The sequence below is a fragment of the Phycomyces blakesleeanus genome (assembly GCF_001638985.1).
Source record: "Phycomyces blakesleeanus NRRL 1555(-) unplaced genomic scaffold PHYBLscaffold_8, whole genome shotgun sequence".
Lineage (NCBI taxonomy): Eukaryota > Fungi > Mucoromycota > Mucoromycetes > Mucorales > Phycomycetaceae > Phycomyces > Phycomyces blakesleeanus.
Window position 1 is genome coordinate 765,757 of NW_017265141.1, and position 24,405 is coordinate 790,161.

The window sequence follows — 24,405 nt, forward strand, 5'->3', positions numbered from 1 at the left end:
ATATCCTCTTGAAGCGATTAATTTATCAATAGTTTTACTCGCATGAATGGGCGCATTGTCCATGACAATATAAAAATTACTCATACAAGGATTTTTATCTATTTCATCAAGAGTTTTTCCAATGAATTTCAAGTAATGACCAGTTTTAGTTCCCTCTCATCTTTTCGGGTTTGATGTCTGCTTTCTTTTTCGTTCTACACCATCAACTTTACATTGCTTAGGCTTTTCTGTTACTCGAAGCTCAATATCAACAACCCCAATTGAACTTATGGCACCTAATATCGAATGAGAATCCCCTTTAGTCGACTTTGTTTCGACAATTGCTGGTGTACCAACTTTAGACCAGGCTGAAGGTGGACGCATGTTTATATCAAAGCCACTTTTATCCACGAAAACGCAGTTGGAGAGAAAATCCATGTCAGTTGTTGTCCATTGCTCTACCCACTCGAATCGTTTTTGAAGAGTTTTTCCAGAGTTTCTTTCTTTTGTTTGTAATGTTGCTCTTTTGAATAACAGATTGCATTCATTTGTCATGAAGTTACGAACACTAGTTTCTTTCAAGCTGAAATTCGCAAACGAACACTGCAGACTCACAACAACATCCTCCACACGTGTTTGAGGGTTTTTATCAAATAGATCGATAATAAACTCCTTATGCTCTTCTTGCAGCTGTCCTGTCTTTCGCTTATCCTTATTTGTTTGCTTTTCAAATATATTCCATTCAGGTTCATCTCTTATTCTTTTAGTCCACTGCTGACCAGTACGTTTGGATACATCAGAAAATCTGGCAGCTTTCGCAGCTTTAAACAACTTCACTTGTAAATAGTACAGAAAAAGCACCTTCTGGTCAGGAGAATATACTTTATAACTTTTCTTCGTTACATTATTATCTTCTTCATTCACTCTTAAAGATACTTTGTTCATATTCTCGTCAAGTTTGCTTCTCATTTGCTTTTGCTTGGATGGCTGTGCCTGTTGGTATTCACATAATGTGGTGAGGGTTTTCAAATGAAAAGGATCAACTTCTTCAGACCATTCCATGGCATCATTGCCTTGTTCGTTGTAGATCTTGCCTTGTCCATTTCCATAAAAAAAAAGTATGTACTCATTGTAGTTCTAGATTGAAAGAGAAAGAAAATAAGAAAAAGAAAAGAAATGCTTGACCCGCAATTTAAATTTCTCAGAAAACTGCCAAATAAAAAAAGGCTATCCAAAGTGCAAGCCAAATAAAAAAAGGCTATCCAGATTGCCAATCAAATAAGAAAAGGCTATCCAAAGTGCCAGCCAAAAAAAAAGGCTATCCAAAGTGCCAGCCAAATAAAAAAAGGCTCTCCAAAGTGCCAGCCAAATAAAAAAGGCTATCCAAAGTGCCAGCCAAATAAAAAAGGCTATCCAGATTGCCAGCCAAAAAAAAGTCTTTTTCTTTTGCTGAGATACAAAAAAAACCATGTCATCTAGTGATACTAAAAATTACAACGAGGAAGAAAAAACTGTTATTTTGTTAAAAAAAACATGTTCTTATTGCGACAAGTTGTATCAGTCGAATCAAAAAGCCGTGAACCATATTGCTACCACTCATAAGAAAAAAGTGGAACGTATTTTCTCTGGTAACCACAATTTTGGTGTGTATAATCAAACGAATGTTCAAAAGTATAAACGACTTGGCTACACCATTGTGGTTCAATTTGGCTGTGTCTCTTGTAAAGAGGCCTTCGTTATGAAAAAAGAACTTGAAAAGCATTGTGATTTGAAACATGTTGTGACATCTCAACCTGAAATTGGGTATTTGAAATATTTTGACTGACAATGATTTGGATTTCTAAATTTTACTTGTTTAAGAATTATCACTGCACCAGACGATATCACCAAGCTAGGCTGGATTTTTTGTTGTCCAGACAATGATCATCTTGTCTTTCAGAACAACGATATTACCAAGGGGTTTCACGACTTCCACAATTATGTGAAAACAATCATTGACGAACTGCGTCTCTTGACGTATGAATCCCATGTCCAGCACATCTTGGCATTGTCTTCAATCCTTTTGTTAAAGCCAGCCCGCACCAACAGTGATCTTCACAAGTTTATAGGACGTGAAATATGCGAAGACCTTATTGAATATTTGCTGGGAGAATATGGTATTCAGTCGTGCGAATTTGACCAATATACTCAGCTTGCTGCTGAACAAATCGTGAAGGTATATAATCAAGAGAGTAAAAAATGGCTGAGCTTAATTATCCGTTATTATATAGACTTGCATCAAGAAGAAGACTACAGACTTTCAGGATTCTCAAAAATTGATGGCTCTTATGGTTGCCAGCAATGATGTCCATAACAGAGTACTATTTTGCTTTCGAAATCTGTAAGGGCGAATTGTGAAGAATGCATGTCACAGTGTTTATTATATGACAATTAACATCTGTTCATAGTCTTGAACAATTACCTTTGGAACCAATCAGTCAGAAAGTTGATGAATCGAAGTTGATTACTAGATATGTCACTGCAGCTATTAATCCACTGTTGGAAAACCTCATGAAGCACGTCATGTTTCGTTGGTATGAAAAGAACAATTTTAGTCAAATGCAAGCTAAATTTTTTTTGCAATTTCGCGTACTTTAGGACTTCTGTTGATAATGACGAGTGCAAATCCAGTGAGATGTCATTGTTACTGGCCAGACCTGATTCTATGGTCAGCATGATAATAGGCACAGAGATCGGGCAGACTGTAGGTTTTGGAGAAGTAAAACCAGTACTCCAGGTGCTGAATCACAAGCTGGTTGGAAAAGACTTGGTACGATTAGCGCTTTTAGCAAAAAACGCAATTGATACATATTGTAGCAAATTTGTTCTGTCGTTTCTTGTTGTTGGTAAATATCTCTGTTTTTATTTTGAATACAAAAAAGACATATTAACACTCTTTCTTTAATCACTCCTATGTTAAATAAGGACATCATGCAACGTTCTATTTGACTGATGGTACAAGAAATGGCCTATACCCAATAGTCGAAATTGCCCATATTCCATTGCCAATGTCTTTAAAAGAACTTCCACTTTTTATTGCACAAGCCGACCAATTGACATTAATTTCCTCAGCCTTCTGGAGCTTGTGCGCTGACCAGAAAACGAATCAGCAATCATCACTCATGCCAACACTTTCCAACAATGAAATAGCATCAATTATGGATACCTATGCCAACCGCAAAAGAAAAGCAAGTACCAGCCATTACACCCATTAATATTATTAAAAAATCTAGTAGAGTATACCTCAGATGAATCTTTTTTCATTTCACAATATCTGTTTTAAAAAAAACTGAGTTAGATGAGGCTGACAAATTGAGGAATCTTTTTTTTTGGCTGGCACTTTGGATAGTCTTTTTTTATTTGATTGGCAATCTGGATAGCCTTTTTTTATTTGGCAGTTTTCTGAGAAATTTAAATTGCGGGTCAAGCATTTCTTTTCTTTTTCTTATTTTCTTTCTCTTTCAATCTAGAACTACAATGAGTACATACTTTTTTTTTATGGAAATGGACAAGGCAAGATCTACAACGAACAAGGCAATGATGCCATGGAATGGTCTGAAGAAGTTGATCCTTTTCATTTGAAAACCCTCACCACATTATGTGAATACCAACAGGCACAGCCATCCAAGCAAAAGCAAATGAGAAGCAAACTTGACGAGAATATGAACAAAGTATCTTTAAGAGTGAATGAAGAAGATAATAATGTAACGAAGAAAAGTTATAAAGTATATTCTCCTGACCAGAAGGTGCTTTTTCTGTACTATTTACAAGTGAAGTTGTTTAAAGCTGCGAAAGCTGCCAGATTTTCTGATGTATCCAAACGTACTGGTCAGCAGTGGACTAAAAGAATAAGAGATGAACCTGAATGGAATATATTTGAAAAGCAAACAAATAAGGATAAGCGAAAGACAGGACAGCTGCAAGAAGAGCATAAGGAGTTTATTATCGATCTATTTGATAAAAACCCTCAAACACGTGTGGAGGATGTTGTTGTGAGTCTGCAGTGTTCGTTTGCGAATTTCAGCTTGAAAGAAACTAGTGTTCGTAACTTCATGACAAATGAATGCAATCTGTTATTCAAAAGAGCAACATTACAAACAAAAGAAAGAAACTCTGGAAAAACTCTTCAAAAACGATTCGAGTGGGTAGAGCAATGGACAACAACTGACATGGATTTTCTCTCCAACTGCGTTTTCGTGGATAAAAGTGGCTTTGATATAAACATGCGTCCACCTTCAGCCTGGTCTAAAGTTGGTACACCAGCAATTGTCGAAACAAAGTCGACTAAAGGGGATTCTCATTCGATATTAGGTGCCATAAGTTCAATTGGGGTTGTTGATATTGAGCTTCGAGTAACAGAAAAGCCTAAGCAATGTAAAGTTGATGGTGTAGAACGAAAAAGAAAGCAGACATCAAACCCGAAAAGATGAGAGGGAACTAAAACTGGTCATTACTTGAAATTCATTGGAAAAACTCTTGATGAAATAGATAAAAATCCTTGTATGAGTAATTTTTATATTGTCATGGACAATGCGCCCATTCATGCGAGTAAAACTATTGATAAATTAATCGCTTCAAGAGGATATAGATGCATACATCTTCCTCCTTATTCTGCCGAGTTAAATCCAATTAAACAATTTTGGTCTGTTGTAAAAAACAAAGTCAAGAGAGACTTTTTACTGATGAAAAAGATCTCAAAACAAGAATTGCGGATGCATGCAATGATGTTCCTATTAAATATTTAAAAGCTTTTATACAGCACTCTTGTAATCAGTTTGACAAGTGCAAAAATAAAGAACCCCTCTAATTACAAGTCTCATACTTCGTCCAGCCATTACCACAATTTAATTTCTCAGAAAACTGCAAATTAATTTCACAAAAAAACGCAATTTGATTTTCCAGAAAGCCGCAAATTGAGTTGTGAAAAAGCCGCACTTTGAATTTTTTTTTCCGCAATTTAATGTTGTGGTCACTGTAAGTCATCTATATATTCTCTAAGGTTCTGAGACTACCTGCTTTTAAAGTTGGATTTTATAATACATCTTGCTTAAACTCCAAAATAAAATATAAATAAATATATCTCCCTGCTGTTTGGCATTCTATATGAAGTTTATGGAGTTAGAAAGCCTAAGAAAAAGGGGAAAATCCGTAACAATGTAAACAATGATCTTGTAACAATTTTGTATGCAGAGTTTGTTACAATTTTAAGCAGTGAAAGTTTGTAAGAATTTTACTAGTAAAAATGTAAACACTTTAACCATGTGACACTTTTGATTCTTCTTTATAGCTTACTAAGCATATTATACTTTCTTCTTACTGTTACTTTTACTCTTATATTATATTATTATAAAGTACAAAATGCCTAGACACTGTTACCCCTGAAGAAAGGGCTGAAAGAAGACAAAGATACATGAGAGAATACCAGCATAATCGTTGGCAATCATTGCAAGTGGAAACATCAAAAACAGAAACACAACAATGGAATTCAATGTCTCAAGCAGAGTATATGTGAGAGTATTGGTGGAGTCGCCTGCAAACTGCAGAAATGGAAGTGATAGCAACAGTAGAAGCAGAGAATATTAATACTTCTCATACAGAGTATATGTGAGAATATTGATGCAGGCGTCAATAAATAACTGAAATAGAAGTAGTTGAGACAGTAGAAGCAGAGAATATTAGTAATTCTTGTGCAGAGTATATGCGGGAGTATTGACACAGATGCTGACTTACAGCTGAAATAGAAGTAGTTCAGGCAGAAGTAGTGGGAACAGAAGTAGTGGAGACAGAAGCGGCAGGGACAGAAGAAGAGAACCATAATTCTCGAGCAGAATATATACATGAGTATATGCAGAAGTATCAACACAGACGCAGACTTACAGCTGAAATAGAAGTAGCTCAGGCAGAAGCAGTGGAAGCAGAAGTAGTAGGAACAGAAGTAGTGGAGACAGAAGCAGCAGAGACAGAAGAGGAGAACCATAATTCTCAAGCAGAATATATGTGCAAGTATAGATGTAGTAGACAAAGTAGAGCTGTTGAAGAGAATGAGCGAGTAGTAAGAAGGTGTAGACTGAATGACGTTGACACAAATAATTGGAGTAGTATATAAAGAAAGTATGAATCAATAATCAGAGAGGGTTCTACATGTGTATGCGGATGTTGTGGAGGCCTTTTCTTTCAAAAAGATATATCTTCAGTAAAAAGAACTGCTCTTACAAGCAATTGGGTTTGTTCAGAAGATATTGTTGAGAGAACCTTTTGGGCAATTAACAATTATAAGATACCAAGCACTTTCGTTGATGACAATATTATAGCCAATATTCCATTATGTCCTACCTGTAAAACGTCACTTAAGAAAAAACGCTTCCAGCTCTTACTCTCTCTAATGGTCTCCACTTTCCTAATCATGTCGTTTGTTTAGACAACCTGACAAGATTAGAAGAAAGACTTGTTGCATCTCAACACGTTTTCCAGTCTATATGGACACACAAAGGACTAACTGGGCAGTATAGAAGTAAAGGCGGTATTATCAACATATCTGTTAATGTTGATACAACACTCTCTTTACTTCCTCATAATCTTGACAACTTCAATACAATTCACTTGAGCTTAGCTCGTAGGATGCGTTATATCAAAGACTATATTAGAGGTAATATAAGTCCTGCTAAAGTTTGGAGAGCAGTGCTATTCCTACAATCAACCTCACTTTACCAAGAGTATAACATCTCCTTCAGTAAAAATTGGATACAAGAAGCTGCCAGCAATGATACTAGAATTGTAGAAGAGGGCAATAATATTGAACACTCTGAGAAAAATAAAGAAAGTAATGCTGAGGATGAATCTATGAACTCTGGCAAGCAAGAGACTGTTATAGTTTCAGATCATGAAGCTCTCAAACTTTCACCTGCAGATGGAAGGATACCTCTGTCTATTTTAACTGATAAAGATAGTGACTTTCTGGCATTCCCTCAAATTTTCTGTGGCCAGCAGTTATCTTCTGATAAAGTATCTTACTGCTTCATGACAAAATCTATTGCAAGAAGGTTCGATTGGAGAGCAGCTCAAAGAGTGGAGTATACTCTGTATATGGACAGAAAGAACCAAATAATGAGAATGCATAGCAACCTTAACACAGTTCTTCGAAAAAGAACCAAGATCTCCAGCAACGTACCTTATAATGCATCTGATTTCTTGAATAACAACAGTGTTGAAGAACTACTAAGCAAAGACCAAGCCTATAAGACATTCAGTGGTATTTGTTCTACTGCAGAATATTGGAAAAATGAACAAAAGAATCTTTTAGCAATAGTTAGACAATTTGGCATTCCAAAAATCTTTGTAACTCTATCAGCAGCCGAAGCAAGTTGTCCAGAGTTACTCTGTATCCTAAAACTTGTAACTGATGGAGTTTCTATCACAGAAGAACAGGCGGAACAACTATTGTATGCAGAAAAAGCCAAGCTAATTCAAAAAGACCTAATTACATATGCTAGATACTTTGACTATCCCTTTAGACAACTAAAAAAAACTTGGAAAGCACCAAATGGGCCTTTTGAAGATAATTTGATTAAAGAATATTTCTTCTGAATCAAATTCCAACACAGAGGCTTGCCTCATGTTCATATGCTTATATGGCTTGAGGGCACTCCCAAGTACAAATCTGTTCATGAGGATACCAAAAGGAAAATATGGGAATTTGTGGACAGTATGATTACATGCAAAAGACAGTAAAGTGGGATTACACATGACCAACAGAAAGATCACTGTAATGATGATACCTGGAGAAAGCTATTAAGAAGACAATGCTATATACATACATCCACCTGCCAAAGAAAACGTAACAACTACTGGAAAAATAGAGTAATTTCATCTGGATCAAATGTACCAAAAATGTAGATAATTGAGCTGATATCATCACAATTTTTGTGATATATCATTTTGAGCAATGATATGATATCATCTATGGTGCTGATGCATATCATTATAACAACGGGTACACAAAAACCCAATGTAGAACAATTGTCAGTCCGCAAACTATGAAAACTAAATAAATATTGTAGTTATGCTTTACTCCTATCGAGCCTACCTCTTTATGTGTTATATTTTGAGGTCTATAAAGAGCTAGCATCCTATATTATTATTTTTACCGGGTTTTTTTATTGGCTGCAGAAATGCTTTAAAAACTATCAAAGAGATGATTGTAGGTTTTTTACAATATAAAGAAATAATGATAGTTGGTTTTTTATATATGCTCAAAGTGATGAAACTAGGTTTTTTATACATACAAAAGCAATGAAACTAGATTTTTTATAATGAAAAAGAGAAACAAAGCATGGGTAGATTTTTATAAACAAGCCTCTTTGGTTTGTTTATTTATTTTACTTTTTTTTTTAGAAAAACATTGAGTTATACATTTTTTATTCAATTTTTTTTTTCTTTGATAAGAAAATCTTTTCTAGATAAAAATCCTAATTTCGCAACAGTTTTGATACTATAGCTATTATAATCACTAATATTTCTTGCTTGCTATATATAATTTAAAGCCTTCTGGGAGTAGACATGAAATACATACTTTAATAGCGGGAATGCTATTAAAAAATGATTAATAGAAAAGAAGAATTAGTAAATGATTTAAATTGAAATTTCTTCATAAATACTTACAAGACAGAGAAGACTTGACATAAAATTGATATAAACATGTTCTTCAGAATTATCAAGACAATACCAGTAGTCTTTGAATAGAGATACATTCTAAAAATAAATAATTATTATTATTGTGTATAGTAAAGGCATATTTATTAAATATATTGTAGTTAACTTACCAAGTATTACTGATTATACGTCTTCCTGCATAATACCAGACATAACTAATAAATTGTAATAAAAATAAAGATATATTTATGAGTAAAACAAAATAATAAGTTGAATTTTTTTTAAGAAAAAAACTTACCATCATGTTCAATTAAGAGATGATAAGACTTAATGGAAATGAGTAGCAATGGCTAGACAAACAATATGATGAGTAACGAAGATCTGTAAGAGAATGATATCTTACTTTGATATATCAGACAGAGTATAGCCAAACAAAGAGACACATATTTGGTATTGAGCTATAAAAGAAAGAAAAAATTGTAAGTGAAATTGTAAAAACATAAGCAAAAGAGAAACAAAGAAAATATCAATAATAAATGTCGTTAAAAGAAAAAAAAGAAAAAAAAAAGACTTGTCTTAAAACCCAGTTTGACCCTGACAAAACTCGGGCTGTAAAAAGTAATACTCCAAAAGAAGATGCCCACTGTCATCTTGAAATACAACTTTGTGTCTCATTAAGTTAGAAAAGAAGTTGTCTAAATGTGGATCAAGTGGTTGGGAGATGTGCTTAAATATCAAATGAAAGGTAGAGAGTTAATCTGCACCACTTATCCTCTTTACTAGTATGTGAATTTTAAATATGATATAACAAGTGTAGTGAATTATACAATATTAGTTGAAAGTTATTAATATATATTTTATTAACAGAAAATGACAAAGCATATTCCTACTGCTCCCCGCCAATCCAATCTATGCATGAATGCTGTTCTTAATAGCACAAGTGCAGGTGTTGTTGCTCCAATTGATACATCAACTCCAGAAGTAGCAGTTGACACAGCCCCTGAAGTTCAAGTTGCTGTGACCCCAATAGATCACGTCCTTACCTTGTTGGCAGCCAACAATGTGTCAATGCAATCCTTGCAAGAAAATGCAAAAGGAGTGACTGATGCAATAACTCATTTGAAGAATGTCCTGGATTTGTCCAACAAGACAAATGAATTTTTGAAGAACTCGGTCCTTCAGCTCATGACTGCAAATGCCAAAATAAAAAAGGCAATGACCGGCCAAAATTCCATGATGCCTTCTGCTGTACCGGCGGATTCTTCTTCTTCCATGGATGATGATCTTGACCTTGGAGCAAAACATCATCCCTTGATTTCTGTAAGTAAATTGATAATAATAACATTACTAATTAATATATCTAATACTGTTTTTATAGTAACTTATCAATAGTTACATCAAGAAACCAAACTTTGTTAGCACAGACCTGCTTAAAGTTGCTGAGAATAATAATAGATCAGCATGGTCAATGACTGGCACGTATGGCAATAAGTACAACAAGACACTTGCACTGGCTCTCTTCAAGTACCTGAGACCTCAAAGATGTTGCACAAATGTGTCAAAGAGTGTCATTATGAATATAATAAAGAATAACTACCAAAATCAAGTGCGAGTCTTCCAGACCTCAGCAGAGAAGATTATGGCTAGAAATAAAGCTGGAAGAAGACGCAACAGAAAGAAGACCATAAGTTTTAAAATAAAGTTAATTTACTATTGATTTAATGTTTTAATACAATATTCTTTGGTAGCTTCTTGACCGTTGTATTATCACGTACCAGACATACACAGAGGCTATTCATAAGGGCATGAATTGATATGATTGCAGAAATATTCTTTCTATTGACGTGATATCTGATGGCGAGTTGGATGGAGATAACAAAGTGCAGGCATATCGTTCCAGCTGAAGAACTGATGAGGTAATATTAAACATCTATTTATGTTTTAAAGAAAATAATAATACTTTATTAATACTATTTATTCTTTAAACCAGCTCCAGACGTTTATTAGTACTATTGATGAACTTACTGTTATCCGTTTGAAGAAAAATTCAGAAAGCTTGAAAAAGCACATCTCTTATGAGAAAGAAGTGAGCATTCCTGAGAATTTGGCAGTCACTTTACCAGATTGGTACTTTCAAAATAAATCATTTTTTTCTTGCCAACTATTTTAGAGACTTTTTTCTACTTGTTTATGTTTACGGATTAGCATGATGTATACAGATGTATGTATAGCATGCCAAATACAAACAAAAATTTATAGAAATAATAAAAAATAAATGTGCAGCTATATATATTAGTCTGTATTAATTAATATTTCTTTTTTATACGTGTTTTATTTTTGTATTTGAATCTAAATATATATTTTTCATGGCAAAGAAACTACACACATCTGAACTTCGCCTTCTAGACTAAGGTGCTTGCCTACTGCAACTGGATAGCAGATTCTATGCACTGAGAGAATGCTGTTCATGCTGTCATCTTCAAACCCCACCTCATTCACCTTAACTCCTTCTCCTGCTCTGGGCTGAAGTAAAACTTCCTTGTACTATTGTACATATGCAAATACATGCTGGCTCGCATGACCAGCAAACGAGTTTACAGCAGTATTGACAAAGAGGTACTGAATTTGGCCCGCGTATGGCTTGGTACTTCTACTATCACTTGTCTTGAACAAGGCTTGCATGAACGACCCGCACTGATTCTTCGTTTTGCTCTTGTAGATTTGCCCAAGAATATTGATTGATTCAAGCTTCTGTATCCAATTGTTAACAAAATTATCGGAATGACCAGCCTGACAATAATGAACAAGAGTTTAATCATCATATGTCTCGCAATAGTATTCCAACAAATGCTCATACTCGGATTCATCCATGGAAATCTCCTCCTTTAGAGCTAAAAGAAGTGCAGAAGGGGGCAAAGGCTTGTTTCCCTTGACAATATCAAAGTTGATCTCAGGAGAATCAAGAAAAGCATTGATATCGAATTGGATTGAGGTGGCAGTAGATGTGGAAGTGGCTATGGAATTGGCAGTGGATGCAGTGAGCTCAAGGATGATTGCTGAATACTCAGGTCAAATTATTGGCAAAGTTTGGTGAATAAGATTTTCCTGGTATGCTTCTTCAAAATACTTCTTCATATAGGTTCCCTCAAACCCATCTTTTCTATTTGTCGCATAGTTTTTCAAGATATCATTGCAACTTTCGAAACTAAAAAGCCAATAGCCATAAACCGGGCCAAAGTTCAGTACAGTCTCTCACAGATGAAGATGGAGATGTATGTTTGGCAAAAGGAATGAGGCTTTATACAACTTCTCGCACTCTCTGCAGAAAGCCTCCAATGATTGATGAGCTTCATCAAGGTGAGCCATGGATATGCTTGGCATGCATTGACAAACGTTGTCCAGTTACCAAGATGAGCTTCAGGTAGATGACCACGCAGGAGAACAGGAGAGTACACCAAGCACCAAGACTTCCACTCGTTGGCCTTCATGAATGAGAAGCCACGCCCAATCTTTGTCCCTAATGGCGTGTAGTCCTCTGGCAGTACAAGCTTGTCAGCATCCAACTGCATTTCAGCCAAGTGTGCATCTGTGATGAGACCTGAAGATCTCCATTTCTCCATTATCTTCTTTGCTGTTCCGAGGTACAGGTTGTGCATCGGATCGATGACAGTGCACTCCACAAGGTTAAAGTAAACCAGGTCATGCAATTCTGACTATCGGACACCATTTTCTCTCTCCAATCTCTTTCTCTGTGCATCACTGCTGGCCATTCTCCACAACTTGGCATCACGGCGGTTTTTGGCATCAGTGCAAGGCACCCACTCAGAAAACACAAACCCAGAGTAGTCCACAGCATTGGAGTCTGGAAGGCAAGGGAACTGTCGGTTGCACTTATTGCATGCACATGTGCTTGAATGAGAGGTGAACCCACAAGTCTTACAGGCAGCAAGAATGTTGCAGGCAACAAGAAGAAGGGCAGCACGGACAAGAGCACCAGATGGGCACTGTATGGTAGGCATCACCACACCGCCATACAACTGGTTGAGTTCCGTGACAAGGGGATGGAGGTAGTGATTGATCTCACTTGTCTTTGCTTCCTTGCACCCTGGTATGAGACCGACAAGAACAACATTCTCCTTCTTGTACTGTTCCAATCTTGGCAAGTTGTTGATGCAAAGGTATATTGCACCACAGGAGTAAGTGACCCCATCGAAAGGTTGAAACTAATTGATGTTCATGGTAAGCATTATAGAGCGCTCATGATTCACAAATGGTAAACCATTGCTATCCTTCAGACTGTTCCACTTCGTACCGTCATAAATGTCAAACATCATGCCTGGAACTTGCCCTCTGATTCTCCAATGGTTGATGGTGTCTTCAAATTCAGGGTGGCAAAAAAGGATAGACAATGTTTTGATTATGGAGTTATATATGTAGATCTTTTTGGGGATAGTCAAGGCTCTTGATGTTGCAAAGAAAAGAGCGTTTCCACATTCTCTACCAGAGAGTCTCTCAAAATTACAGCACTCTGGAACAATATTGGACTCTTTGTATACTTTGTTACAATTGCCATATGCAACAAACCGCTGGACACCTTGAGTCATGTTGCTGAGACCGGTCATAGAGTTGACACTGTTTATACTGAGGGGAAGACGGAAAGACTGTCCAAAGTGTGCCAATACTTCATTAAGAAACTTTAACAGAACAGAACCACCAGAATTGACAACATATTTGGATATGAAGAAGGCAGCAAAAGAAGCAATGAAAGCATGAGTAGGATCGACTGGCATATTGGATGAAGAAAAGTGCTCTATTTGAAAAAAAAATCAATACTTGTTGACTTTATTGATTTATATGTGCTTTTTGTACTAACCTCTAACATCATCAGATTCATCATCAGAAATATCCAAAATGGTTGCTTCAATGACACCCTCATCTTCGCTTTCAGAATCAAACAAGGAATCAATGTCAAAAAGAGGTAAATCTTCGGCTGTTTTGTTAGGTAAAAAAGAATCAAATTATTAGATATTATAAATGATTATAAAACTTTAATAAAAATACTATGCATACCTTCAACTTGATCTTCGGCATCAACATTGTCTTCAAAGTCAATCTCCATGTCATTGTCATTCGACATTACTTCTATAACTGAGGCTATATTATATGAAAATAAATATTTAATTAAAATTGTCTCAATAATAATTTTCTTAAATTTGAACTTACAAGAAGATCCTGACTGATATTGTCTCACGATATCCTGTTGTGCATGTCTTCTGACTGTTTGGGTAGACACCAAAACAAATCCCATGCTATTGGAAGAGCATTTAGAGCACTTGCATTCTGAATTGTTGTTGTTGTTTGACATATTGTGTGCGTGTGTTTTATTTTTTAAGTCTTTAGAATTGACAAGAATAGAAAATTGTTCAGGAACACAATTTAATATATATCTTTCCAAATTATACCAGCTTCCAAAATGACATAGTTTATTCCGGTTGTTAAAATGGGCAGTTCTCTAAACAGTAATTGATTGCCTCATTCTAAAATACAATAATACACGCTTTTGTTAAAACATGTCGTCATGTACATTTTATTGGCTGTAGAGCATATACAACAAAAATATTTGTAGTAATATCACGACCATTAACCTCATCATACTTATAAATAAATATTACAACAATAAAAAGCTTTATTATCTCACTCAAAAGATATCATTTGGTTTAAGTTCCCTACAGCTATTGACTCTGCAACATGGCTACAAGTCCCAAAAAGAAATCTTGCAGACATTTTTTACAAAAAAGAGTAAACTCGTTTTTTTATCCAATAAAACAGACCAAGCATTATCATTGCCATTGAAAATAAAAAAGACAAAAGTGATGGAAATTTAAGCTACCACTCCACAATTAATAGTACCCTACGCCATAGATGAAATCACCTTATTTTTCCAGTGAAAGATGGTATTACCTATCAAGTTGAAGTCAACAACAATGTTATTCTTTCTTGTATGTGTTATTCTTGGGCTAGGTACATGAAGCCTTGTAAGCATATGCATTTGCTCCATATCCATATGTCAGGCTTTGCTTTCTTGTCTGTGCTTCCTGCAAATAATGTGCTGCCAATCACAATTTCTGGTGAGCAGTTTGTTAATGACAACACTATGTCAATTGATGACACAACGGAGAGAACTGGGCATGGGTATGCCATAGAGGCATTTGAGTATGCAAAGAATTGTTTGTTAACAACTAGACATAATGAGCAAGACTTATATCAACTGATGCAGTATGCTACAGAAGAGGAAGCAGAGATTATCAGAGCAGCATATGCTGCTCCCATAAAGGCTTTTCAAGAAATCAAAGCTAAATATGAAGCTCATTTTAGAACTTTAAATACACAATGTCATTAATAAAAAATCTTCTCGTTTATTTACAATTGTTCTCACAATATATAACTATTCCTATCATCTTCTTAACATTGTATATCTGGAAATATATGTAAGTATAAATTTAAGCTGTATTCTTGGCTATCTTAATATGTCATTATTTTGGTTCTATATCTTTGCGTTTTTTTTAAGAAAATGCAAAGATAACATGTGGCTTAATTCTGAAATTCAAATTCTGGTTGTCCGGTGTGCAAAAGGTACAGGAAATAAAAAGATTACCAAAATAGAATGTGCAGAATATCAAAAATTAAAACCCCGTTTGGATGATTTTCATAAACTTATTCAAAAATGAACAAGTAGTCACCCTCTCTAATATTAATTAATAAACATTTATTTATCATATATAAACCAATAATAATAATTAATAAATGCTTTAAGTCTTATAATAATCAATGAAAGCAAATAATAAATGTTTTTTTTTATCTTCTAATGATCAATAATAATAAGCAATAAATGATTTTATATCTTTTAACAACCAGTAAAAACGATTATAAACAAGTTTATGTCTTGTAACAACCAATAATAAAACTGCTTTTAAGAAGAAACTATAAAATAAGCTGCTTTTATCTAATAAAATTTAGTAAAACAAAAGCTTGAGAAGTAAGCACCAATTAAGATAGCTGTACTGTTAAAAAAACCAATTATTTATATTTATAAATTCTGTCTGAAGTATACAGTATCCAATTAAAGGTGATGAGCCAAGCAAAGTTCTTTCAAATCTCCTAATAAAAAGACAGATATAAAAGAGAGATTATATATAGTGGCATGTGAATAAAACTACACATTCATGATATAGTGAAAATACATATTATTCTATAAAAGTAAAGGGTCAAAACAGAGGTCTAAATGAAAAAAAAGTCCCTAAAGTGATCTCTAAAATGACTCTTTTTCTTGTCATAGTAGAATAAGAATTTGAAACAATAATTGGTTAAGAGACAGAGGGAATGGAAAACAGTAATACAGCCAAGGATTATATTTAAGTAGAATGAATTTAAACAGAGGATTAAAGCATATCAAATCATTACTTGATATATATTTTTTCTATTAAAAAATATTGTAAACTCCGCCTATAGTTAGCGGAAAATATATACTCCGAACTCGTTAATTTCACTCTTCAATAATTTCAAGGCACCTGGCCTTCTCTAGGCCTTGAAATTATTGAGGAACTACTGTAACTCGACTTTTGAAGCCAAGTCTCTTCTTAATGTTTGCTACCTAGCTATCAGAGAAGTTAGGCAAATCCTTTGTTAGTATATTATAGCGTGTAACAGCAATCATTCTGGTATACATCTTGATTGCATTGCCATTGGCAGAATTGTTTAGTGCTGCCATGTCATTGATGAATTTTTGAATATCTTTTTTGATCTAAGAATAATCTGTCCTTCTGCTGCTCATTGTCTTGAGCTTATACTCATCTTTCTTTAGCAACTGATCTTCTTCTTGTAAGATCTTTGATATGACAGCTTGGCACCTTGAATTGATTTTTGGCCTATGACCTAAGCTGTTCTTAACTAAATTCAAGCTTTGCTTGTTCACAGATCTCAAGCTTTTGCTTTCCAGTTAAGTGAACATAACTCTTTCCATTGGAGTCATTGTTCTAAAATAATGAAAGATTGATTAATTGTTTTGGTATATTAAAAAATAGATATGAAATATATACTGTCAAAGCTCAATTTAGTAATACTTTTGGAAGAAGCCAAATTGCATTACTATTATTAAATCAAATGTATTTTTTTTACTCCACATATGTTTTTAGCAATATTGCAGATTTGCTCTATGTGACTGAGAATAAAAATGCTAAAAAATATTACTAAATCGCGATTATTACTAAATCAAATATTACTAAATTGAGCTTTGACTGTATGTATATATGTGTGTGTGCAGAGTTTTTATCAATAAAGATAAAGATACAAACATGTGTTTTGACATCTTTTTTATATTAAAGCATTTATCAATATTAAATAAAATATAGTAATAGAAAATAAAAACTTATTCATAATAGCTGTCAGGAACATCTAATTGGTATTAGAGTTTAAATCAATAACAAGAGATTCTGTCAATTATATTCTTAAATCAATTATATTTTGTTATTTTTGAAAAGAGCTTTGATATCACTAATAGTATATCCATGTGCTTTAAAAATAAAATTTTCTGTATAATCTAAAAGAAAGTATAATATCAGAGCCTGATATACAGGATTTTCATATCAAATTTGCCATATGAAACAAAAATTTAGATGCAACCGCAAAACAAATCGTCACAAATACACTATCAAATTCGCCACATGCAGTATTGAAATAGTTATGAATGCAAATTTATGATATGCAAGTTTGTTAATTTGATTTGATTTACAATTGAAAATTCAAATGAACAAAAAGATGTGTAAAGTATATTATTCTCTTTATATCTTACGTAATTTACAGTGAATAGTATATGTTTTACTAATATAAAAAATATACAAAAAGCATAAATAAAAATCTGTACAACCTTCATATCTTTTTTCTTTTTATATTCAAAAACCAACTCTACACCTATCTCTCAAAAAGCTTACAATGTCTGATACAGAAAGAACTCCAGTCCTGCATACAAAATTGAGAAAGGGAATGAAATACAGTGATGCCACTCATTCAACTCACATCCGTCACCTGATAATTGAAAAGAGCAAGAACCAGTTGAAAGCTCCATCAGAAATTTCCAAGGAGCTCAACATTCTGCGTTCAACCATGAACTCAATAATTGGAAGATTTGAGAGAACTGGAAGTGTGGAGTACAAGTCTCTGGGTAGTGATTTTAGAACAATTATCAAAGATCATCACAAACAGTTTATTCTGGATATAATTGATAGCAACAATACTATCACTCTAGCAGAGCTACAGCAAAAGCTAGTAAATCACTTCGATGACTTAGAGAAAATAAGTATCTCACCCTATGTAATCATCTCTACTATGTTGAGAGAATCACTTTCAAAAGAGCAACACCAATTGAGGAGAAGACGGACAACAAAGTGACTCTTAGAAAAAGACACAACTTTATCTAAAGTTTGCAGCCAAAAGAAATCTTTTACAGCCAAAACTGTATTTTTATCAATGAGGCTGGCTTTAATTTTAACTTGGTCAAGGGACGTGCCAGAGTGAAGGCAGAAGAATATGCTCTTATGCCAACAAAATCCAAAAGAGCCAAAAATGTAACAATTCTTTTTGCTTTGTTATCTGAGTGAGTTGAATCATGTAATGCAAAGATAGTGGAAGGTGGAACAGCTGGTAAAAATTTCTAACACAAGTATTGCTTTGCTGTATATCTTACATACATGCTTATGAGTACCTTCATCATTTTACTAACACTAATTTACAGGCCCAATTTTCAAAGAATTTGTTCAACAGTTGGTTGAAAAGTTAGATGCAGTCAATGCTGAACCATATAATTTTGTTGTGAATAATACAAGAATCTACTACAACTTTGGTCTTAGAGAGTGGTTGGAGCAAAGAAACCTGCACAAGCTAAAGTTTATTCCTCCTTATTCTCCTTTCCTTAACCCAGTAGAGAAGTGTTTTTCAAAATTGAAAAATTTTGTTAAAAAGCACCCTCTGAATGGCCAGGAAATGCTTGTAAAAAGAATCAAGGATGGAAACAACACAATAACCAGGCAAGATTGCGAAGGTTGGGTGAGACACAGTATCTCATTCCACAGTAGATGTATCAATATGGAAAAAAATCTATAATAATTTTTTTTTAATTTGTATCCATGGCTATTTCAATACTGCATGTGGCGAATTTGATATTGTATTTTTAGTGAATTTGATAGTGCATTAGTGACGATTTTTTTGCAGTTGCGTCTAAATTTTTGTCCTATACGGCGAATTTGATATGAAAATCCTATAATAATAATAGCAGTCACATACGTCGGAGTATATATTATCACTAAAAAAATCTGTATTGGAGTAATAAAAATCATGCTTGATATAGTGATAGTGATAAAATTTCTGTCCACCACCATTATCATTATACTGAGCTTTGACTATATAAACTCTTTTTAAGCACACATTTACACACACTTGCATATCTTAAAATACAAAAAAAACACACTCACATACCTTCAATCACTTTATTTCTTCAACATGCCCAGAATATCTAACATCTCGTACACTTCTTCTGACAATAACAACAGCAATGATATCACTGGAAAAACACCCCTGAATACACTAGTGCCAAAATAATTCAGTGATAGTGTATATGTAGAGTATATTTCATCTCAGCACCACTTTTTGTGTTCAAATAAAAAAACCTGCTTTTAATACATTCTATTAGCTCGGATATAACAAGCAACAAAAGTTATTTTATTTATTACTATAAAGTCTTCGTGAATTGATAAATGTAACACCTGTTTCCCTTTTATTTCATTATTAAAAAAACACAGATGTCATGTCTTCTACTATCAAACAAAACTTTGAAGAGTGCTATTGTACTGAGTGCATTAAAAATTATAATGGATACACCTTAGTGTCAAAGAGAACTGCCCAGCGTCATGGCAAGAAAGCAGCTTTAAAAGATGCTATCAGAAGTGAACTTGTTATGTCATTTACAATATAAAATTTGCATTTTTATATATTAATAGCTTTTATATTAAACACAGGTGCGCAGAGACATGTAATGAACTTTGATGCGGAGTGTAAGACATTTTTATTTGGGTATCAAAAAAAACAACTTTCTTATTATATTCCATATTTGTAGCTATTGTAGTCCAAGAATCTGGATCCATAGAAGTTCTTGCACATCAGTCTGACTTACCTGTTTTGGATATCTCTCCTATGTCAGTTGACTATGAGATCGATGTTGATTTCAATGACATGGACTTTGAGTATGAGAGCAATGAGAATGTCAAAGATACTGTTGATATTGATGTTGAAGAAGTCGACACTGAATATTTGTATGAAAGTCAAAAAAAAATCTAAAAAAAAATTAAAAAAATGAAGTTTTTTTTATATTTTTAAATAGACATGTTTTCAAACAGCAATATGTCTGAGAATCCTGTACACAGATTTATTGCAACATTCATTGTGCTATTTGCATCCCGCTACGTGGTCAACAAGGGCACAGTTGTCTTGATTGAGTTCATCAACAAGCTCTTGAAGATTTACGAGCAGGACTTCCAGCTTCCCACGAATCTGCCTGGTCTTCAGCATATGATGAGATTCTGTGAGCTCTCCAAGGGCATAAGACGATTTGTGGCCTGTGAGGATTGCCATGCAATTTACAAAGAAAATCAATCTGTTCCTTCTTGCTGCGTCTTTGTAAAGACAGGTGCTTGTGCAGCTTGTAACTGTGAATTGACAAAGAAATCTTCGTCTGGTGTTTTGATTCCCAAGCGTATTTTCTATTACCAGTCCATCAAAAATACGTTCAAGATTCTTTTTAATCATCCAGGCTTTGAAGAAAAGATACGTCAATGGAATACAGAGCCAAAATTAGTAGACACAATGTGCAATGTGTATGACAGTGTGGTCAGAAAAGAACTCAAGGATAGTAATGGTGCTTCATTCGTTGCGCAGCCTTGTTTGCTGATGCTGACACTCAATATTGACTGGTTCCAGCTGTTCAATAAAGTTACATACTCCTGTGGTGCAATCTACTTGGCCATTAACAACTTGTCTTGCAGTGACTGGTTTAAAGCCAAGAACATAATCCTCGTAGGACTTATGACTGGTCCCAAGGAGCCTAAAACCGATGAGATAAATAACTATCTTGAGCCAATGGTAGATGAGTTGATACAGCTGTATCGTGGGGTAAGAATCCCAACATTCGAGTCTCCTGCTAGCAAAGTGATTCGTGCTGCATTGATGATGGTTGCCTGCGACATCCCAGCTGCCAGAAAGACCAGCGGATTTACTGCACATAATAGCACTTGCACATGCTTTAAGTGCAACTGTCATTTCAGTCGCCTTGACAGCACAAACAAGGTTGATTTCCGTGGATTTAAAGAGTCCAAGTGGTGTCGTCATAACTGTGAGGAGAATAGGCTGCATACTGAGGAGGGGAAGAACGCAGTTACCATCTCAGAAAGGCAGAATCTGGAAATCGAAAATGGTGTTTGATGGTCGCAGTTGCACCGCCTTGGATACTTTGATCTAGTACGTGGAACGATCATTGATCCCATGCACAACCTGTTCTTGGGGACAGCAAAAAGAATGATGGACCAGCAGATTGAACGTGGTGTTCTTGGAGACAGAGATTTCACTGCCATGCAAAAGATAGCTGATAAGATGATTTTACCAAGGGCATATACTGCATTGAAAAGCAAAATTGACAAAAAATTTGCATTTATGAAAGCAGACGAGTAGAAGTCGTGGGTATCAGTATATTCTCCTGTGGTGTTGAAGTCGGTGCTCTCATCCTTGCATTTCAATAACTGGATTGATTTTGTCCATGCATGCCGTCACCTTGTAAAGCCCAGCCTTACATTTGATGATATTAATACCGCCCATAGACATCTTGAAAAGTTTTGTGAAAAATGCAACGAAATTTACACCACTACAATCCTTACCTGTAATATGCACTTACACCTCCATCTTTGAGAAACTATTCTCAATTTTGGACCAGTGTATAGTTATTGGCTCATTGCATTTGAGAGATACAATAGTCTACTCAAGAATATCAGCACAAATGGCAGGGATGGTTTTGAAGCCACATTTATGAGATGCTTTGTTGAAGATATATACAAAAGTGATTTTGTTAATTCTGCTCTCACATGTCCCACTCAAGCTCCCTTTCTTTCTGCCCTTTTCAAACTTGTCTGTTCATCCATACCTGTCCTTACCTTGACATCTGCCTCCTCCACAATTGTTCAGCCACCATTCATTTTGCAAGCATTTGTGAATTCTTCTGAAACTGCCAGAATTACTACTGGTTTTATCCATTCAATTGGCGCCCATTTCCATCTAATTAGCATCCGTTTCCATCTAATTAGAACCCATTGACATCTGATTGGCTTCCATAGAAATTGAATTTGCGTCCATTGCCAACTGAATTTGCTCCCATTGCCATCTGAATTTGCTCCCCCCCTTTTACTATTGGCGGAAGGGTACATGGCACTCAATTTTTTTATCCTTGCGCCTTACAATTTTTTTTATATAACCGTAGTATTTTTTTTTGTAAACGTCGTACTTTTTTTTGTAAACGTCGTACTTTTTTTTTGTAAACGTCGAATTTTTTTTATATAACCGTAGTATTTTTTTTTGTAAACGTTGTATTTTTTTTATATAACCGTAGTATTTTTTTTTGTAAACGTCGTATTTTTTTTATATAACTGCCATATTTTTTTATATAAGTGCCAAACGCCTAATGTAATAGCACTTCAATATATGTAGATCTTTCTACAAAGATACGTCATAGAAAATATCTATAGAGAGAACTAACAGAATATGCAAACTTTTCTCCAGATTACTTTGTTAAAGTTAAATACCTTACTGCAGTTATAAGATAATAAAGCAAGTATCTCATTATAATAATTATGTTAAAATTGAAAATGCAATGATATTATTTGTATGCTTTCTTTATTGCAGAGTAAGTTTCGAATAAAAGATTCATTTTTTTGTCACTTGTAGCCTCCTTGTTGTTTTTAATGAAAAAAACAACTGGAGACTTTCTCCACTTCAAAATATAGCCACCAGCAGTTGTTTGTTTCATATTTACTATCTTGCTGGCTTTTTCGATAGTTAATCCCCTTATGAAGTAGAGATAAAGAAGCTTTTTTATATCTTTATCCGTAGGCTTTTGATATTGCCCTCTACTTTTTTTGGGGGTTTCGTCTGTTGTTGACGGGGCAGAACTTTTTGGATTTTCTGGCATTTCAGGCTCTTCAAGCTCTTCCATGATTTTTTCAAAGGCACTGTTATATTCTTCAAGTTTTTCGTGTAATATTGTAGGGTTTTCTGATAATAAAAGGTGAAAAAATAAAGAAATAGGAAGATATGTTAAAGTGACATATTTTATATAAATATAGTTATATCTAGCACATAGCAGTTATAATTAAATAGTAATTACTTAAGATGCAAGATAAAAATCAGAACACAAGTTGAAGCAGCAAGAATAGATGTAAAGAAGATTGAGTTGTTGTTAAATAGTATTAGTCATTATATTTTCAGCTTTTTATATCAAAAAATAATATTCCAAGGTCCACTAAATAAAGTAGTACAAATTGAACTCAAGGAGATAAAAAATAAATAGGACAATATATTACCCGCAGCCATAAATTTATTATAAACATTCTTTTTTAAAAGAGATATCATAATTCTCTCTCTTTCCATTTGGTGTTTATATACCAAAACTGTTTATTTCTCTTCTTAAATCAGCAATAAATCTCATTCTCATGCTCACTTCAACAACTAAATATTACTCTGACAATGAAAACACTGCCTAAAGCTCTACACCTCATGGATTTTTTTATTATTTCCAGATCACATTATGTTTCTGTATGTAAATAAAGCCTATACCTCGGAGTCATTGATATTAATCTCTAAATAATCTATAGTATTTTGAACAAAAGCTATAAATCTGAAAAGAAAACGTGACGATTCAACCCTCCACCTACAAAGAAACTACAAGATCAAACATCTACCTGTACGATAGGAACCAGTCTACACATATTCATAATGCTTTTAAGTGCATTTCACCAACTATACTTTTTCGAAATCCAACAGTAGAATTCACTCTACCGACCACACAAAAACTTGCCAATTTTTATCTCAAATATCCAGTAATCTGATTGACTACCACAGCAATTGTATTTCTTATGAACCTGGTCCTACACAAGCATCTAATACCATTACAAAAAAGAATCCAAAAATGCTATATTTATTCAGCACCTGCTCCAACCATTTTACAATGTCAGAATCCTGATCTTCTTAATATCAAACTCAACAACTCTTTGTAATCTGCACTCGAAACAAGTAAATGTCCAACAATCTGTTAAACAACTGAAAGCGGTCCAAGAATTATGCTTTGCTCACAATACTACCCGATCTCAATTTTGGAAACCCTCATGATACAAAATACCAAAAAAAACCCAAATATTACACACACAAAAACAGTAACAAAAAATAGCACAAGCTCATGACAAAAAAAAGAAATAAAAAAAGAGATGAAAAAAAAAGAGATGAAAAAATAAAAAAAATAAAAAAAAGAAATAAAAAAAAATAAAAAATAAAAAAAAAATAAAAAAAAGAAATAAAAAAAAAGAAAAAAAAAGAAATAAAAAAAAAAGAAATAAAAAAAAAAAGAAATAAAAAAAAAGAAATAAAAAAAATAGA

The 24,405-nt window shown here is 34.1% G+C and overlaps 9 protein-coding genes across 9 annotated transcripts; 6 read left to right on the forward strand and 3 right to left on the reverse strand.

Moving 5' to 3' along the window:
* Positions 1-156: 156 nt before the first annotated feature.
* PHYBLDRAFT_144210 (hypothetical protein) lies at positions 157-948 on the reverse strand (the record flags this gene model as incomplete). The annotated part of the gene is made up of 1 exon (XM_018431169.1): positions 157-948. One exon carries the CDS (start codon positions 946-948, stop codon positions 157-159), a length of 792 nt encoding a protein of 263 aa, XP_018292890.1.
* Positions 949-1,447: 499 nt separating this feature from the next.
* On the forward strand, positions 1,448-4,448 carry PHYBLDRAFT_144211 (C2H2-type zinc finger transcription factor; the record flags this gene model as incomplete). The annotated part of the gene is made up of 7 exons (XM_018431170.1): positions 1,448-1,782; positions 1,840-2,194; positions 2,250-2,359; positions 2,427-2,552; positions 2,617-2,864; positions 2,944-3,210; positions 3,532-4,448. 7 exons carry the CDS (start codon positions 1,448-1,450, stop codon positions 4,446-4,448), a joined length of 2,358 nt encoding a protein of 785 aa, XP_018292891.1.
* Positions 4,449-5,496: 1,048 nt separating this feature from the next.
* On the forward strand, positions 5,497-8,062 carry PHYBLDRAFT_167195 (hypothetical protein; the record flags this gene model as incomplete). Its single annotated transcript, XM_018435587.1, has 3 exons — positions 5,497-5,581; positions 5,751-6,070; positions 8,030-8,062. 3 exons carry the CDS (start codon positions 5,497-5,499, stop codon positions 8,060-8,062), a joined length of 438 nt encoding a protein of 145 aa, XP_018292892.1.
* A 462-nt stretch (positions 8,063-8,524) lies between these two features.
* Positions 8,525-9,342, reverse strand: PHYBLDRAFT_167196 (hypothetical protein; the record flags this gene model as incomplete). The annotated part of the gene is made up of 4 exons (XM_018435588.1): positions 8,525-8,603; positions 8,677-8,766; positions 9,071-9,125; positions 9,261-9,342. The coding sequence occupies 4 exons, from the start codon at positions 9,340-9,342 to the stop codon at positions 8,525-8,527; spliced, it is 306 nt and encodes a 101-aa protein (XP_018292893.1).
* Positions 9,343-9,537: 195 nt separating this feature from the next.
* On the forward strand, positions 9,538-10,837 carry PHYBLDRAFT_61094 (hypothetical protein; the record flags this gene model as incomplete). The annotated part of the gene is made up of 4 exons (XM_018440749.1): positions 9,538-9,987; positions 10,070-10,368; positions 10,416-10,428; positions 10,658-10,837. The coding sequence occupies 4 exons, from the start codon at positions 9,538-9,540 to the stop codon at positions 10,835-10,837; spliced, it is 942 nt and encodes a 313-aa protein (XP_018292894.1).
* A 3,752-nt stretch (positions 10,838-14,589) lies between these two features.
* PHYBLDRAFT_61092 (hypothetical protein) lies at positions 14,590-15,067 on the forward strand (the record flags this gene model as incomplete). Its single annotated transcript, XM_018440748.1, has 2 exons — positions 14,590-14,621; positions 14,689-15,067. 2 exons carry the CDS (start codon positions 14,590-14,592, stop codon positions 15,065-15,067), a joined length of 411 nt encoding a protein of 136 aa, XP_018292895.1.
* A 2,588-nt stretch (positions 15,068-17,655) lies between these two features.
* On the forward strand, positions 17,656-18,971 carry PHYBLDRAFT_61091 (Homeodomain-like DNA binding domain-containing transcription factor; the record flags this gene model as incomplete). Its single annotated transcript, XM_018440747.1, has 5 exons — positions 17,656-17,988; positions 18,150-18,287; positions 18,342-18,363; positions 18,455-18,765; positions 18,906-18,971. 5 exons carry the CDS (start codon positions 17,656-17,658, stop codon positions 18,969-18,971), a joined length of 870 nt encoding a protein of 289 aa, XP_018292896.1.
* Positions 18,972-19,522: 551 nt separating this feature from the next.
* PHYBLDRAFT_167201 (hypothetical protein) lies at positions 19,523-22,074 on the forward strand (the record flags this gene model as incomplete). Its single annotated transcript, XM_018435589.1, has 6 exons — positions 19,523-19,661; positions 19,716-19,769; positions 19,832-20,035; positions 20,096-20,542; positions 21,230-21,434; positions 21,705-22,074. The coding sequence occupies 6 exons, from the start codon at positions 19,523-19,525 to the stop codon at positions 22,072-22,074; spliced, it is 1,419 nt and encodes a 472-aa protein (XP_018292897.1).
* Positions 22,075-22,633: 559 nt separating this feature from the next.
* Positions 22,634-23,346, reverse strand: PHYBLDRAFT_61089 (hypothetical protein; the record flags this gene model as incomplete). The annotated part of the gene is made up of 2 exons (XM_018440746.1): positions 22,634-23,028; positions 23,337-23,346. 2 exons carry the CDS (start codon positions 23,344-23,346, stop codon positions 22,634-22,636), a joined length of 405 nt encoding a protein of 134 aa, XP_018292898.1.
* Between the last annotated feature and the right edge of the window lie 1,059 nt (positions 23,347-24,405).